The sequence below is a fragment of the Heliangelus exortis genome, chromosome Z, assembly GCF_036169615.1.
Source record: "Heliangelus exortis chromosome Z, bHelExo1.hap1, whole genome shotgun sequence".
In the NCBI taxonomy this organism is placed as follows: domain Eukaryota; kingdom Metazoa; phylum Chordata; class Aves; order Apodiformes; family Trochilidae; genus Heliangelus; species Heliangelus exortis.
The window spans coordinates 10,267,834-10,283,552 of NC_092454.1; the positions used below are offsets into that span (position 1 = coordinate 10,267,834).

Here is a 15,719-nt window from a genome sequence, read left to right on the forward strand (position 1 = left end):
CGCAGTCCGGTTTCAGTGTCCAAACGGGTGTTTTTTATTAAATTAGAAACAAACACGAAAAGTACAGGTACGGCCGCGCCCCACCTCCCCCATCGCCTCCGCTGAGGGCGAGCCGGGCCTGGGGAACCTCAGTGTCTGGGGCAGAGCTGGGACGCCGGAACAACATGCGAGGGGACCCCCCGCTGCCATGGAGACCGGAGGGCCTGGGGGGCAGCAGGGCACGGCTTGGGCGGGGGGCTTGGGGCAAACGGGGCCCAAAACCCCCGTCCCGGCGGTACCGGAGCCTCTCGGCCGCCCCAGGCAGGGCACAGCAAAGCCTCGCCCCATCCCAGTGAGTCAGAGGCCGGTCCCGGGCTGTCCCCACACCCCGGCATCCGAGGGAGCCCTAAAGAGCCTTCGTCCCGCCCCGCTGCAGCCTGGCCTGGGGACCTGTCCCTTTGTTTTCGTCCCCCTCAGCTGCGCTGTTACCCAGAGCTCGGGTCACGGGGGATGCAGGCAGGGTTCCAGCAAACTGGGTTTTTTCCCTGCCCTTCCTTCCCTCTCTGAGCCACGCTGGGTTCAGCCCTCACCACTCGAGGCTCCAGCAGGCACAGGCATTGCTCCAGGTCACCCCCACACCCCCTCCTGAAAATCCACCGAGTCCTGTTCGGTGACTTCTGCTGCTTCCCCTCTTCCCAGGGACTAAATCGGGGCTCTGCCCCCATCCTCCATTCCCATCCCACTGCCCAGGTCCCCAGTCTGTGTCTGTGACACCACTCTTTGCTCCAGGAGCTGTGGTAACAGCCACTTCCAGACACCTTGGACTCTGTCTTGAGGCCTCCCCAGGCCGGTGCCCAGGACCTGCTGGCCTCCCCCAGGCTTTTAAACACACCCCTGACCCAGGAGCTGTCCCTGGGTCACCCCCTGTTCCATATCCCAAGATGCTCGCATCCCCTGCCCTCTTCATTGTCCCCTCAGCCTTACCCCAAACCCCCAGGAAGAACAGCACAGCACCTCCAATCCTCTGCACATGCCTCCTCTGTGCTCCCAGCAACAATAAATACTAATAAATACAAAACACTCCACACTTTTCTGCTCCCGATCCCGGGATCAGCATGACCACCCGGAGCCCCCCACCCAAACTCTTCCCTCCCTTCCCCTGGCTCCCACCAAGTTTCCAACCTGGAAGCAGCACTGCCAGAAGCTTGGGCATGTCCCTGGAGCACCAGGGCTGCTCTCCAGCTCCTGCCCCTCCTCCTGAATCCCCTTGGTGACCCCAGCTCTGCCGTGGGGCACCGGCACGGCACCCGTGCTGCTCAGAACAGGGAGGGAAAAATACTTCAAAGGCAGTGTTTGCTCACTGGCCCTTTTCTTATCCCCAAAGTGCTGGGCTGGAGGCTCCCACAGTGTCCCCGGGAGGTCAGGCCCAGGATGAGTAGCAGGGGTTCCTTGGCATCTCTGTGAAGGATTTCAGTTCGTAGGGGATCCCCCAGTCGACCTCGATGAACTTGCGGGAGAAGAGCAGCCGGATGTCCCCGTGAAGGTAAATCTTCCCAGACTTGGAGCTGTGAAACCTGAGAGGAGAAAAGAGCAGGCCAGAGGGACCTCAGGCTCCCAGGCACGAGCAGGGACACTTTCAGTGGAAGGAAGAACGACCCCCATGCCTATTCTGACCCCCGCTGAAGGTGGCCACGCCCCGGTTGCCTTCAGAGGGAGAGCGGTCGCTGTCCTGCAGCAGAGCAGCAGCTCCAACCCCACCCGAGGTCCCCCCCAGGGCAAGGGGGGGGTCAGGCTGCCTGCCATCCCACTGCCTCTGCCCTACAGTTTCAGGGCAGAGGCAGGGACATATGGGAGAGGAGCTTGGGGATGACCCCGGGGAGGATGCCCACCCCGGGGCGGGTGCCCACCCCTCCTGGCATGCCCTACCTCAGGTGCATCAGGTAGCAGAGGACCTTGCGGGGTGGGCTGGTCCCCAGCAGGTTGCTGGGGGCCACGGTGGCCCCTTCTTCTCCCCCCACGGGCACCAGGAAGATGCGATGTCGTAGGAAGGTCATGTGGTTGGCTGGCATGTCCTGGAAGTCGTAGGTCACCAAGAACATCTTCACCACAGTCTTGTTGGGGTTAAATAAGGTCTAGGGACAGAGAGGTAAGGGGGTCAGACCGGGAATGGGAGAGGCATGGATCCATGGGGCAGGGCTGGGCTATCTGGGGGTGGCATCAGCAGGCCCAAGGGTCCAGAAAGCCCCAAACCAACCCCACAGGACTTATCCTGAAGCCCACAGGCTGGTCCTTTCCATCTGTTTCCACCCCCGTGCTCCCATCCCATCCCATCCCATCCCACCCGCACCCTCCTCCTGAGAGACCCTTGTCCCTTTCCAAGATCTTTGGTCCCTCCATCTCCCACCACCCTCCCTGCCAGCACCCTGGGGACACTGTGCTCCCCTCCACTGTGCTGATTTGGTGGCTGCTGCACAGGCCCTGTACCTGCTGCCCAGACAGACAAGATAACACAGCACGTCCAACCTGGAGGGCACCTGGACCCCACTGGGTCCCCTCCCTGAGGCACTGAGGGGGACCAGGGGATGGAGGACTCACCACTTGGATGGTTCCAGCTTTGGGGACACTGTAACCCTTCTTTCCCAAGGCCTCCAAATCAATCACTCCCTGGAGCAAAAGAAACAGCCCGTGAGAGGGAGGGAGGAAGCCCACAGAGAGCCCGCCTGGGATCCAGCACAGAGCCAGGAGGCTTCCTCATCCCTCCATCCCTTCCTCTCCAGAACAAGGACCAACACAAAAGGTGATGGCAAAGCAACATCCATGAGACAGGTGGGCAGCAGCCTGACTGTTCATGTGCCTGCACGGGTTCCCTCTTTGGGTTTTTTCCTGGGTTAAAAACTCCTCCAGGCACTGCTGGAGGTCTTCTCAGGCAGGTGGCAGCTCAAGCTGTGCTTCTCCAGAGTAGGGCAGCCCCAGGATGGGCAGCACCTGGGCTGCAGCCCCCACACACCTCCCCCAGGGCCCCAGCCCTCCCTGTCTGCCTACCAGGAAAGGAGAGGGCGCGTTGTGTTCCGAGATGTCAAAGTAGGTGACGTCCACGGGCAGGGTGACATGCTGGGGACAGTAGGAGCCACTGGCACCAATCTCTGCTGTGAACCCCTCGATCCTCCCCGATGGTGCAAAACGCCCTTTGAGGATGGATTCCTGAGAGAGGAGGGACACATTAGGGACCTTCAAACACGAGTCCTGCTCCTTGCCATGAAGCTGCAGGTGACATCACCCCAACTGCCACCACAACCAGGTGTCTGCCTGCTCTCACATGTCACCCAGCTTGCTGGAGATGATCCACAGGAGCCCTAGCAGCTCACTGTGAGATAAACCCATCCTGAACAGGTGGGTTAAAACCAGCCATTTAACACAGAGAAGCAGGGAGAGCACCTCAGCTCAGCCCCACAGCAGCCACCTCAGCAGTGTCCAGGGCCCTGGCACTTCATTAAGCTGGCTGGATGGTGGCTGTGTCACACAGCCAATGCACGCCAGGCCCTTGGGGACAATCAGCCCAACCCCACACCAGAGATTCTGTCAAGTTCATCCTCTCAACATCTGCTGCCAACCCATCCTGGAGCCTCCAGGACACAATTCTCTCCCTGGCAGGTGGGTGCTGTTACCTCAAAGTTGCCCAGCAGAGCATGGCTGACAGTAGTGGTGTTCCAGGGCACCGCAGAGGACCTGGTGCCTCTCCGGAGGCTGCTTCGGAGATGTCTCCTTTGAGAGAGGAGACAAGTTTGGTGTCAGGCTGGAGAGCAGGCAGCCACGGGCTGTCCTCTGCAGCTTCCCCTCTTGGGTGGAGGTTGAAGATATTTTCCTATTCACCAGGGGAAGAAACAACCTCCCTCCTCTCCACAGCCTGGTGTCTTGTGGAGGGGAGTCCACAAGTCCACTCCAGGGGAGCCTGGAGTCCACAGGGAAAGGACTCAATCCCACCCTCCCTCGGGGCTGTGGGGTGCTGGGCACCCCGAGCCCCCCACACCCATCCCATGGGGCTGCTGGGAGACTCACGATTTGAGACGCAGCCCACTCTTCAGCCTCCTCCCAGCAGCAGTGCGATCTGCAGAGCTCTGGAGGGGACACAGAACAAGAGAACAGAGTCAGGGCAGCAACCAGGGACTGATGGGGAGGTGCTACAGCTCCTGCCTCTGCCCCACAAGGACCCCATAGGAACAGAGAAAGGCTCCCATCCCTGAGGAGCTGTCAGCAGCCTCTGCAGTGGGGCCAGATGCTGTGTCTGATGGAGATGTGGAGCTGCCCAGACCCAAGAGTGGCCTTGCTGGGGATGAGGGTGTTGGTACCCAAGCTGAGGGTGCAGCTCCCACCTTGCAGAGCAAGTCTCAGTGACCCCAGACACAGCCATGAACCAACACCCCCTTGCACCTCCCAGGGAAGGATGAAAACTACAATTAAGTTCCCTGACCAGCCCAGGAAAAGTGATCCCTGGTGATTCACACAAAATCCTCAGTTGTGCCTCTGAGCAGAGCGTCCTGCTGCCCATCCCTGCCCACAGCCAGGCTCCCACAGCAGTGGGCTGGAGGGTTAAAGCCAGGGCCACACTGCAGCCTCCTTTTAAAGATATCCCCTTTTCAGGGGCTTTCCCTTCTGGAAGCCACACAAAAGGCAGCACAACACAAAGGGATGATGGAGCTGGCTGGCATGACCAGGCGGGAAAACCCAGGGAAGCTGCTGGAGGGCTTCACTCTGTAAGGGCATGGCTGGGGGCAGCCAGGCTGGGGGACAGACACCAAAAGGGCACATGGGCAGGGACCGACCTGTGCCCCACGGATGCTGTGTCCCACTCCACGCAGCAAGAAGCCAGGGCAGCTCTGCTGTCAATCCCTGCACCAGGGGATGCCCCAGGGAACGAGAGGAGAGTGCCAGCTCCAACATGAGCCTGCAGCAGCCTCCATTGGGAGGACATGATGGAGGCAGGGAGCTGGCCAGGAGGGAATGGTGAGCAGGAAGGAATTGCAGGCAGCTTCTGAGCTTCCAGGGTGGTTGCAAACCTCTGGGGCCTCCCTCATTTCTGAGTTCCTGGCACCCTGGGGACAGCCCACAGGCACCCCTAGACTGCAGAAAAGCCAGTGGCATCTCTGTACACAGCACTGATGCTCCCAGTCCCTGTACACAGCACTGATGCTCCCAGTCCCTGGTCAGACCCTGCCACCAAACCCTTCCCCTGATGGATACTGCAGCCAGGGACCCAAGCACCCCACCCAGGCAGAAGACAGCCACACTTCCCAAGCCTGCTGCTAAGTCTGGCTAAACGTGAATTTATCAGACACTGACTGTGGCCAAAGCCACATACCCAACTCTTGCTGTCACTAGGAGGTTGTGTCCTGTCCAAGAAAGACCCCCCAGGCTAAAGAGCTGGTTGCAAGCAAAGGATCAAGTGTCTACAAGGTGTCAGGGGTTGGTGACAGACCTAGAGACTGTGTGTCCCAAGGCTGGCTGGCAGTCACTGCCCTGCTTCCACCAGTGCTGTGGCACCGCGACAGGACAGGGTGCTGTGCCAGCACGAACCACATCATCTACAAGAACATCCCTGATCCCTGGGTGTCCCTGAAACTTCCCTGCCACAGGAGATACTCACCTTGGCCATGGGAAGCAGGTGATTCCAGAACGGAGCCCCTTTGGCATCGGTGCTGCGGCAGGAGGTGGGCACGGGGTGGCACGGCAGGACCCTCTTCTTCCTTGCTGGTGGGGACAGGCTCTCATCCTCAGAGCAGGAGTCAGTGACAGCCTCACCAGCAGGCAGCAGCTTCCTTTTGGCTGTGCAGCTGCTGCTGCTGAGCTGGCTGCTCCCACAGGGTGTTTTCTCCGGGGAGCTCAGGTTGCTGGGCTCAGGGCTGAGCACTGTCTGAGAAGCTGGGGGCTCTTTGCACCCGTTGGCCACTACTGGCCATTCCTCTTCTCCACTAGACCTGCTGCTGTGAGCTGGGCTGCTCCCTGGCTTCTCTGTCTTTCCACCAGATTCCCACCAGGCTGTTTGTGCAATATTGTGCAAATCAAAGTGAAGCAAGTTGTGGCCACTTGCTCGCTCCCCATTTTCTCCATAGTCTGTAGACTGATCCCCCGATGAGACATGGCAACCGTCTCTCATGTGCAAAGTACTGCAAGCAATGTGCTGGGGCCAGGAGGAGGAGGAGACATCCTGTGACTTCTTCTCCCTGTTGGCCTTGGGGCTGTGGCTCCGGCTGCTCTCACACCGGTGCTCCACCACCCGCAGCCCGCTGTGGGAGAAGTGCTGAGCAGAGCCACACAGCGAGAGCTCCTCCACCAGCAGACCATCCTCAAAGGTATCATCATCATCTAGAGAAGCCTGCCCAGGGCCCCCATCACGCTTGCCATCCACCCCACCACCACCCCAGTGAGTTCGTTTGGGATCTCTGCCCCCCTCAGGAGTTCTCTGCTCAGGGTAACCCCTCTTGACTGCCAGCCGGCTGCCCGCTCGTGGCTCCGTGGTCTCCGAGGAGCTGGAGAGATGGGAGAAGATGGAGACCTGGTAAACCTTCTGGCGCTTGATCTCTGTCTCGTTGTAGCCCATGAGGATGCCACGGTGGGTGCACCGCTGAGAGGAAGTCTCCAAGGATGCCTCTCCACTGGGCCGGGACCGGTTCGGGTCCGTGCCATGCTCCGGGGGCCGGGACGTCTCTGCGTGGATGTGCCTCATGGAGCCTCACTTAATTGGACTCCGAGCGGAGCTGGAGTCAGAACAGCCCATGCAGCAGCAGGAGGGGGGACAGTAAAGTGCCACGGATCGGGGTGTGAGGGCAGGGTGTGGGAGATGGAACTCCTCGCTCAGGACGTGCGGGCGAGCCCTCCGCTACAGATTGTGCTGCAGTGCAGCATCTGCAGAGAGACAGAGAGCAGGAGGATGGAGATCAGACCAGGATCCCACCATCCTCATCTGGGCTTTTGGCTGTGAGGGACCTGCTGGGACACAGGCAGCTCCCTGGGCGTCCCCACTTGGACCTCCCTCTCCAGGGACAGAAAGAGCTGTCTGATGGCGTGATGCTCTGAGGAACCCTGATTTGGGTTGGAAGGGACCTTAAAGATTCCAATCACCCTTTCCAGGACAGAGATACCTGCTGCTAGAACATGCTGCTCAAAGCAGGATCACCATTTCCTTACTGTCCTGGGCATGAAAAGGAGTCTCCAGTCAGGCTTGAGGTCACTGGAAACAAGTCTGGACCAGTGAGAAGGGGGACTGCCTTCTGCGAGGGACTTGATGTGCTTGTGCACAGGAGCTGGGCAGGTCAGATCAGTCCCCGGGGCTCAGGCCTGTCATCATCCTTTTGGGCAACAGCAAAAAGATCTCCTAGGGCTCACCAAGACCTGCACCCTCCACGGCACTGAATGAGGCAGGGCAAGTGCCCTGCAGTGCCAGCCCCACACCAGGGACATAAACCTTGCTGGGCAGCTTGGGGAAACCTGATCTTAAGACACAGCTTTGCCAGCTTAGACCAGAGACCTCCACCACCTCAATGAGGATCTGGGTGGTATCATGGGCTGCAGAGCCCACCGTGGGCATCTGCACCATCCATCCACCCCTACCAGCCCCAGGAGCCTGACCTCCTCCCTGCTGCATAGCTCCTCACTTTTGAATTTCAGCCCAGTTTGACAGCTGTGATAATCCTGGCCACGAGTTTTTCTGCCATGATAAATACTGAAATGGCTACAAGAACTGAGGAGAGGCAGGAACAGTCCAGAGGTTTACAAACTGCCTGTGCCTGGCAGCTCTGTCCCCACAGGTGTGCCTGTTCTTGTGGAGCAAAGACTTAGGGACAGGTGAGCAATCAGGAAACTGGTTCTCCAACTGGGTCAAGGCCACCTGAAGAGCAATGCTGCATGTGGTATTGTGATCCCTGATGCAATGGGGATGTGGCAGTGGCAGGCTAGGGCAGCTGAGCCCAGGAATTTTGTTTAAAAGGAGCAGTGAGAGGTATAATCGTGCACCAGGTTGTCCCCCCAGCTCACCTCTCTGCAGCAGAATCCCACTTTGCTCCAGACTGACCTCCTTGTCCCACAGTGGGCAGTTGTTGGCACAGCCAGCTGAAGATACCTGCCAGCAAGGCACCCCCCAGAAGCGGCGTGGCTGCCGTGGAATGGCTCCCACCATCACGGTGCACCTCCAAACCTCTGCGTGGTCCTCTCCAGCTCTTCAGTCTCTGCAGTGTCTCTGGGAGGAAGGGAAGCAGGAGACGCAGGGATGGAGTGATCCAGATGCTTCCTGGGAGATGGGCAGGAGGATACTGTGGAGCTCTCGATAATTTGAGACCTGAGAGCTAGTGAAAAAGCAGGGTCCCACGGTGCCAGGCCAGCTACAGACAGCAACGAGGCCAGGACTGCTGCCAGAAAAATGAAGATGAGGCAAGGCTCATTGCCACAAAAGATAGTCAGGAATTTGGAGTACACCTGGTGTGAACAAAGGGATTATGATTTTATCAACTTTTGGCTTTAGCCAGGATGGTTGTTGTGGGAAAGTGCTGTAATCAATGCCTGTAGCTAGCAAAACCATGATCTTTGTTTATTGTATCTTGCTTTTAAAACAATCCACCTTATCATGATGCCCTGTTTACTCTGCACTATAAAAGAACATTGCTGATTAATAAATAAAATCAGACATATTACCATTAAGCATATGTCTCACCCGGCCCCAAAAATTTTTTCTCTTCTGATTTTTTTCCTCCCTGCATTCACAAGAGGGTACTGCCTTCCCACAGGGTCACACAGCCTAAGAAGGCAGCACAGAGGCTTATCCTCTCCCAACCTCCTGTCCTGGTTTCACTGGGACAGGATTCCAGAATTGATTTTCTGTTCAGGGAAGCTGCAATTTTTGAGAAGACTGCAGCACCCAGCTCTGTGAGAAGAAACTTGATGAGGCCCTCTGTTTCAAGTTATGGCCTCCCATGGTGTGTAGGTTTAGATAGTGAGCAAGGTCAGATACCTGAGCTAACCAGGTGCTGGGGCTAGGAGGAGCAAAACCTGGGGCAACTGACCCAAACTGCCCAACAGAAGCATCCCACACTATAAGGTCACTCTCACTATAAACTGGGAGGCTTGCTGGGGATGGAGCTCTACCTCAACAGCCACCATCCCTAGAGGCTCTCATCTGTCATTCTGACCCCCGGGGCCTCCTCTCCTCTCCTTTTTGCTGTGACCATCACTCCCTTGCTGGAGCTGTGGTGCCAGCATTTGCCAATCACTGCTGGAAGCACACAGCTCGTGACCACTACATGTGCTGAGTATAACTTTGTATGTCAAATTAGTAGTGGGCTTGGTAGTAGTTCTTCATTACTATTTATTAAATTTGGTTTGATTTCAACCTACAAGCCTCCTTTCTTTTTCCCTGATTTCCCCTCTCTGGTGAGAAGGGGTCAGTGGGTGATAGAACAACTGCCTAAAAGTAAACACCTCCCAAACCCAAAGGCCACATACACCTTGTCCATCTCAGGCCATCACCTTGATTTACATTTAAACCACAAACTCTACAAGCTAAGCTGTGAACTCTCATACCTGGTTCGTGCCTTTCACACGCCTCTTGCATGCCCTCCTGTAGGAAACCCTGTGCATTTGAAGAGATTCTCCTTTATTTCTGGTGACCATTTCATGTCTTGCTTCTCAAGACAGTGCAGATCATCACCAAACTCAGGATTTCCAGATGGCTGCTGGTCTCATGTCTACCTCCTATAACTTTAACCCACAGCACAGGACATTGTGGCCCTACAGAAAAGGACAAGGGCTTGCAATTGTCTCTTCCAATAAGGGATGCCTGGCAGGGAAGGCAGAAACCAGGAGCCTGACAGCCTGGAGGCATGATGCCCCCCCACCAGCTTCCTCCATGCAAAGACAGCAGACCTTTCATCTGCACAGCACTTACCTGCTTAGATGTGCCCTTGATGCACAGCAGAGATTTGCAGATGCAACACAGCTCCCCTGTGGTCACAATCCACTGGCACCACAGCTTGGCTGCCTGGGAGAGAGGGAAAGGAAAAAAGTCAGCTTGAGCAGAAGCTCCTGCTGCACCTCCCAAGTGGGCAGGAACCCCCAGGCACCTCCACGCTCAGCCCCCCTGTGCCAGGGCAGCCCATGAGCTTTGCTGTCTCAGGAACCTCCAGGTGAAGGCAGAAACACAGCCCATGCCTGGGGGCTATGCCCTCCCAGCCTCCCTCTCCAGCCCTTGACCAGGGGCTCTCTGCAGTGGCTGTCCAGAGGGAACTCACCCTCTGTTCCACTGGCATTCCCAACCCAGCAGCAAGCACTGCTCTGGAGGCTGGGAACAGCAGGACCAGGAAGATGTACCAAATCCCTGAAGGAACACTCAGAGGCACCAAACACCCAAGCACAGCCCTTTTCTAGCACCCTGGTCTGGCAAGTTCTGTGTCCCATCACCTCGTAGGTAGGAAGCCAGTTTCAGCAGGTCACTCACTGTGCTCACTGCCTGACCTGGCCTGCACCAGGAAATGGGCTGCTCTTTCATTACATTCCAATAAGATTTGTAATTAACAGGCAGCCATGGCCAGTCCCTGAGAGTCAGCCAACCCAAAAACCACCACCAGCAGTGCTGGGGAAGGGCACCACCAGCAACCAGCCAGAACACAGATACAACACGCCAGCTCCCAGGGAGCACACACAGCAGGGCAAATCAACACCATAGCATAACAAACCTCGGGTCCAAAACCTCAACAAAAGCTCTTTGTAAAGACCAGCTCCTCTTGGCAGCCCCTGTGGGGCCTGCACCAAGGCAGGTAGAGAAGGACGAGAATGCCTGCAGCTGTGGGCAGACACTGAGTGCTCTGCCTGCCTGGAATGTTGCTGCTTCCTTCCTCCATCCCGGGAGATCTGCACCACAGCTCGTGTGGCACAGTCAGCCACCAGGAGAAACACACATCCCTCTTGCACGTGTCCACACCAGGACAAATACAATTTCACCTGCATCCTTTCTTTCTCCTTCTCATGTTCCTATGCTGTCACAGCCCTTTGGTCCTCAGCAGCACCTTCCTTTCAGGGCACTTGCTCATCCTGACACCACAAACCCATCCCAACCAAGACCTCAGCACCTGTCACCAGTGATGCCAGCACCAGACAGCAGTGCAAACCACTAGCACCAGGGCATTTTGCCAACACAATAACAGTCCCCTCAAGCATTGTTCAGGAAATGCCAGGATTCCCTAGCCCACCCCAAAAGTGTCTGCAAGCACACCCTAGGGCCTCCTTGCACATCTCTCTGGAGGGCTGTCCATCAGACTGGGATGGGGAGCAGCTGGAGCACAGCACTGCTCCTCGGTGGGGAAGATGCAAGGCACTGTGTCCAGGGAAGGTTCCCATTCACTTCCCCTCACCTTGGGGTTTCTCTTGGCTGTGTTTAGCTCTGTCTACCAGCCCAGCTCATCCTTGTTGAGAGCCCAGCCAGGTCACAGCAGGGCTCAGGCTCTTATAGCACCCAGTGGGACCTCACCATCCCCCTACAGAGCAAGAGAACAACACGGGGACCAGAGATGAGGAGACAGCACCTGCTCCCTCTTAACTTCTCCCCTTGAGTTGAGCATCTCCAGATACCTGCTTCTAATCACCTGGCTGGGAGAGAGCCAGGTAGAGGTCCTCAACATCTCAGCTGAGCAGCCCAGGTACCATTCCCTGGATGAAGCACGTGGGGCTCCATGTGTCTGAGCCAAGGGTTTGGCCTCTCTTAAGCCCAAATGATACTGATTTTACCAGTGTTTTACCCTGTGCTGGTGCTCTGACTCTTCAGATAAAACTTAAAGGCCCCTTGCACGTTGGTTCAAGCCCAGCCAGAGCTCCTCCAGCTTTCTACCTGGCTCCTGCCAAGCTCCCAGACACCCTCAGGAGGGACCCTGTCTTTTCACACCCTGTCACCTGAGTCCACAGTGCCAGGAACAGCTTTTCTCTTTTCCTCCAGCCCAGCACAGCCTGGGAGACCACACCTCAGCAGCCACAAGACATAACTGGTGCCAAAGGACCTAAGAGAGTGTGTCCCAGGCACTGGGGCAGAGCCACTGCATTCCCCAGGGACAGTGAGCCACCAGACCCCAATGCAGGATGACACAGCCAGGCTTGGGGTGGGATATCAGGGACTTGCCTTACCTGCTGGTTTCAGTCCTATAAGCACATCCAGGAGGAACCCAGGATTAACTGACCATGGTCTCAGTCTGGTGGTAACAGAGCAGCATGGCAGGTGAGGAAGGGTCCCTGTCTGGGTGATGCAGCAGCTGTACCACACGCTGGGCTGCAGCCTGCAAAAGGATCTGTTGCTGTTTTAACTGTACTGCACTGCTTGGAAAGGTAAGGATGGGTGCAGGGGCAGCTCTGCCAGCCAGGGGGGAATTTGCTGGGGGGCAGGACTGGCAGAGCCCTTGCAAAGAGGAGGCTGGTGGGGATGGCAGCACAGCACTGGTACAAGGAACAGAGAAGGAGCTGTACCTGAAAGAGACACTCTCACCCTGTGGGGATCCATGTGGCTTCCCAGAACAGCACTGCCAACAAGTCAAAGGGACACAGGGTAAGTGAACAACGTTGGGCTTTGGTCTGGGCATTGCTGCCTGGAGCAAAGCACCACACCGGGGGGCTGGCAGGGTGAAGAGGGGTCCTTGCACTATTTGGACCACAGAAAAAATCCAAACCAACCTGAAAGGGGCTTTTTCTGCCTTCCTCCCTCCTACTACCTCTCCTGGTAAGTCCTACACCGACCTTTGCAGCCTCACTGGAGGTGAAGCAGGAACCACACAGGCAGGGGCTGTGATTACACAAGGGCAAATAATTATCCTTGGTACAAGCAAAGCACAAGACAAGAGAAGAGGCAATAGAAACTGCAGGAAACAGACTGCCTGGAGGATAAGTTGTAGCTCTATCAGTCCTATCTGAACCCAAGGAGAAGGAAGTAAATCTAATAAATGCAAGTGCAAACCCAGAAGGCACAGGCTGAGCAGAGCTTGAGAAGTGCCAGCAGGCAGAAAGTTTCCATCACAGCCCTGAGGGATGGCAACACTAGCAGCAGTGCTGCCACCAGAGAAGGGTTTTTCCACAGTCTGACAGATTGGGCAATATCACAGGAGGAGAGAGACAGACACAAGTCTAGGGATCACCTCCAGCACCATTCACAGGAGAGGAGGCAATCCTGGAGGGAAGCTAGTTAGAGAAGAGCTAGGGAAGCAAACTGCCTGAATGGAAAGACAATCAGCATGGACACGGCTCTGGCACTTCCCTCAGATTCAGGATAGGGAGGAAGGAGCTCATATTTGGTGGAAAGAGGGGAGAAGGAAGGAGGGAGGGGGCATCCTTGCACCACTGCAAAAGCAAGCACTGCTCTTGGTGGTCCCCAGCAAGCGCCCTGCAGTACCAGATTTATGCAGCTGCAGAGCCTTGCTCAGTGCTGGCCCCTGTGCTGGAGGAAGCCTGAGCCCAGAGGGGAAGGATGGGGTGAAGGACAGTGCCCATATTAGGAGGGTGACCTCCTCAAAACCACCAGAGACAGACCCAACACCTCCCTCTGCCCCACAGCACCCACGTTTGTGAGAAGCTGCTGCTGCTCCTCCTCCCATCTGTGGGAGGGGACACTGATGGGGTGCAGAAGCCCCCGGGGACAGAGCAGCCCTCTCTCCCTGCAGGATGCCTTGCTGGGCCTCCAGGCTGCAGCAGTCTCCTAAGGAGCTGAGGTTTGCCCAGCGACGTGCAGTGCCTCCCCAGCCCCACGCACAGGTGCTGCAGGGACAGAGCCCTTCTGCTCAGCTGACCCAGGATAACACAATGAACCCACTCCCAGGAGAATCAGAGAGCCAGAGCAGAGCTCCCAGCCCGGAGGCTTACCCCTGCTCCCCCTGATGCCCCATGTCTTGGCATGGATGGCTTCCACACACCTTGCCCAGGTGCCTCCTGTGCAGGGAGCGAGGCTGACAATAGCCTGTGGCTGGGAAGGGGGCTCGCAGGGTCTGCAGGCAGATCCCGCTATGCAACAGCCACCTGTGTACAGCTCTCCCCCCACGTCCAATGCCACCCCGCCCCGTCAGCCTCCCCTCCATGCACGGCTGCCCCTCTTCCCCCAGGAGAAGCGCAGTCAAAGAATGAAAAGCAGCTTAAAATCCATCAGGACGCTCGGGCAGCAGCAGCAGATCCCCCTGCCCACCCAAGCACCTGCGGGATCAAACCTCAGAGATCCAGCCCACGGCCGCCCAGCTCCAGCATTCGACCGGGAGACCAGGAAACCTGCAGCAGGCAGGGCAGGGAAATCCCATGCAGCAACCGCTCACGGGGAGGCAGCCCAGGTTGAGGACAGACCTTTGTCTCTGCCTGCCTGTCTCGCTCGCTGGCTGCCGGAGGAGGAAGAGGGGGGCGGTGGGGGACAGCGAGCAAAGATAACACCCCTAGGAGGGATGTCACAGCCACGTTAATCACTTGGAATTCCAGCCAGCGCAGACCCGGGCGCTGCAAATATGGGCAGCAAATGGAGATGCTCAAAGCTCTGAAATAATTGGATCCTTTCACAAGAGCCGAGCCCAGAATCCAGCACAGGAATTCAGTCCCCGCTGGAAGTCGAGAGATCAAATGCGGGGAGAGGCAGGCGCAGCACAAGCAATCCCGGGCTCCGCAGCCCCCGGCTCTCAGCTCAGGTGCCTCCTCAGCAGGAGCGAGGGAGAGGAAGGACCGCAGCGGAGAGCCCGAGCCCCCCGCCGAGCCCAGCTGAGGACCGGCCCCTTCCCATCCAACTTACTCCACTTGTGGCAAGGTGCAGAAACGCTGCCAAGGCGAGAGAGGGTTTCATGGAGGAAACCAGTGGCCTCGAAGCCTTGCTCGACCGGAGGGACGAGCTTACGGAGAGGAGACCCCGCAGAGCTGCCGGCTGATCTCCTGAGCCCAGAGATGGAGATGCCCGGCCCGGCAGGATCCCCAGCCCGCATCACGTTCCCGGAGAGACGCACACAAGGCACATGTAGGCTCCTGCTCGGCGCCTCAACGGCAATGAAAAGGCACAGAGGCTTCTGCCAGAAAACAAAGAGGCAGCGGCAGAGCTGGGGGTGGGGAAAACTCTCCGCTGCCCAAGAGAATCCCTGCAGAGGCAGCAAGGATGGATGCTCCTGGGCTCCACCGCGGCTACTCACCCCCGCCAGCCCGAGGTGGCCCCACTCGCCCGGCACAGGTTGTCCGGAGGGTGGGCCAGCCCCCGCTCCCCTCCCGGAATCAGAGCTGGGTGAGAAGTGCTGGAAGATCGCAAGCCAGGCCCTGGACAACAGCTGGCCACACGGGGAAAATTCCTCTGGGCCAGCTCTGCTTCATAAAACGCTGCGTCTTTTCACCTCGGGGTAGCTGCTGCGTGCCACCGCTCCCGGGGGACGGCACAGCCCGCACCGAGCTGGCAAACCCTGGCACCGGGCCGGTCTGCCGAGCCCGGCAGTGCTGACCTTGCACCGGCACAGCAGCCTCGGCTGTCACCCAAGGGCAACAAAGAGGGCACCCGCAGTAAAAGCAAGCCCCTGGCCACCCAGGCACAGGGACACACCAGAATGCTCCCTTTCCCCGTCCTCAAGTCCCTATCCAGGGGTGGTGGCCAGAGGGACAGGGACCTCGGGCACTGGCTGAGGTCCATACCAGCACACCAGCTGCTCCACTCCAGACCTTGGTGCCAAACTGCAACTCGTAAAAAAATTTTCCACCGTTTGTGGTTACCAAGTCATGTG

The 15,719-nt window shown here is 57.7% G+C and overlaps 1 protein-coding gene across 5 annotated transcripts in view; it reads right to left on the bottom strand.

The window, feature by feature from the left end:
* Positions 1-10: 10 nt before the first annotated feature.
* The window catches only part of ATOSB (atos homolog B), a 39,963-nt gene continuing 24,254 nt past the window's right edge, over positions 11-15,719 (bottom strand). For 3 of the 5 annotated variants that reach the window (XM_071730236.1, XM_071730237.1, XM_071730238.1), the window contains 9 exons: positions 9,911-10,003; positions 8,008-8,209; positions 5,621-6,879; positions 4,036-4,094; positions 3,645-3,741; positions 3,022-3,180; positions 2,575-2,643; positions 1,906-2,111; positions 11-1,553 (listed from right to left, as the gene is read on the bottom strand). In XM_071730236.1, coding sequence (XP_071586337.1) covers positions 1,400-1,553; positions 1,906-2,111; positions 2,575-2,643; positions 3,022-3,180; positions 3,645-3,741; positions 4,036-4,094; positions 5,621-6,700 — 1,824 coding nt within the window. In that variant the 5' untranslated portion in view covers positions 6,701-6,879; positions 8,008-8,209; positions 9,911-10,003 and the 3' untranslated portion in view covers positions 11-1,399. Of the gene's footprint in view, positions 1,554-1,905; positions 2,112-2,574; positions 2,644-3,021; positions 3,181-3,644; positions 3,742-4,035; positions 4,095-5,620; positions 6,880-8,007; positions 8,261-9,910; positions 10,004-15,719 lie in introns of all 5 variants that reach the window. The other 2 variants (XM_071730234.1, XM_071730233.1) reach the window with 1 other exon arrangement.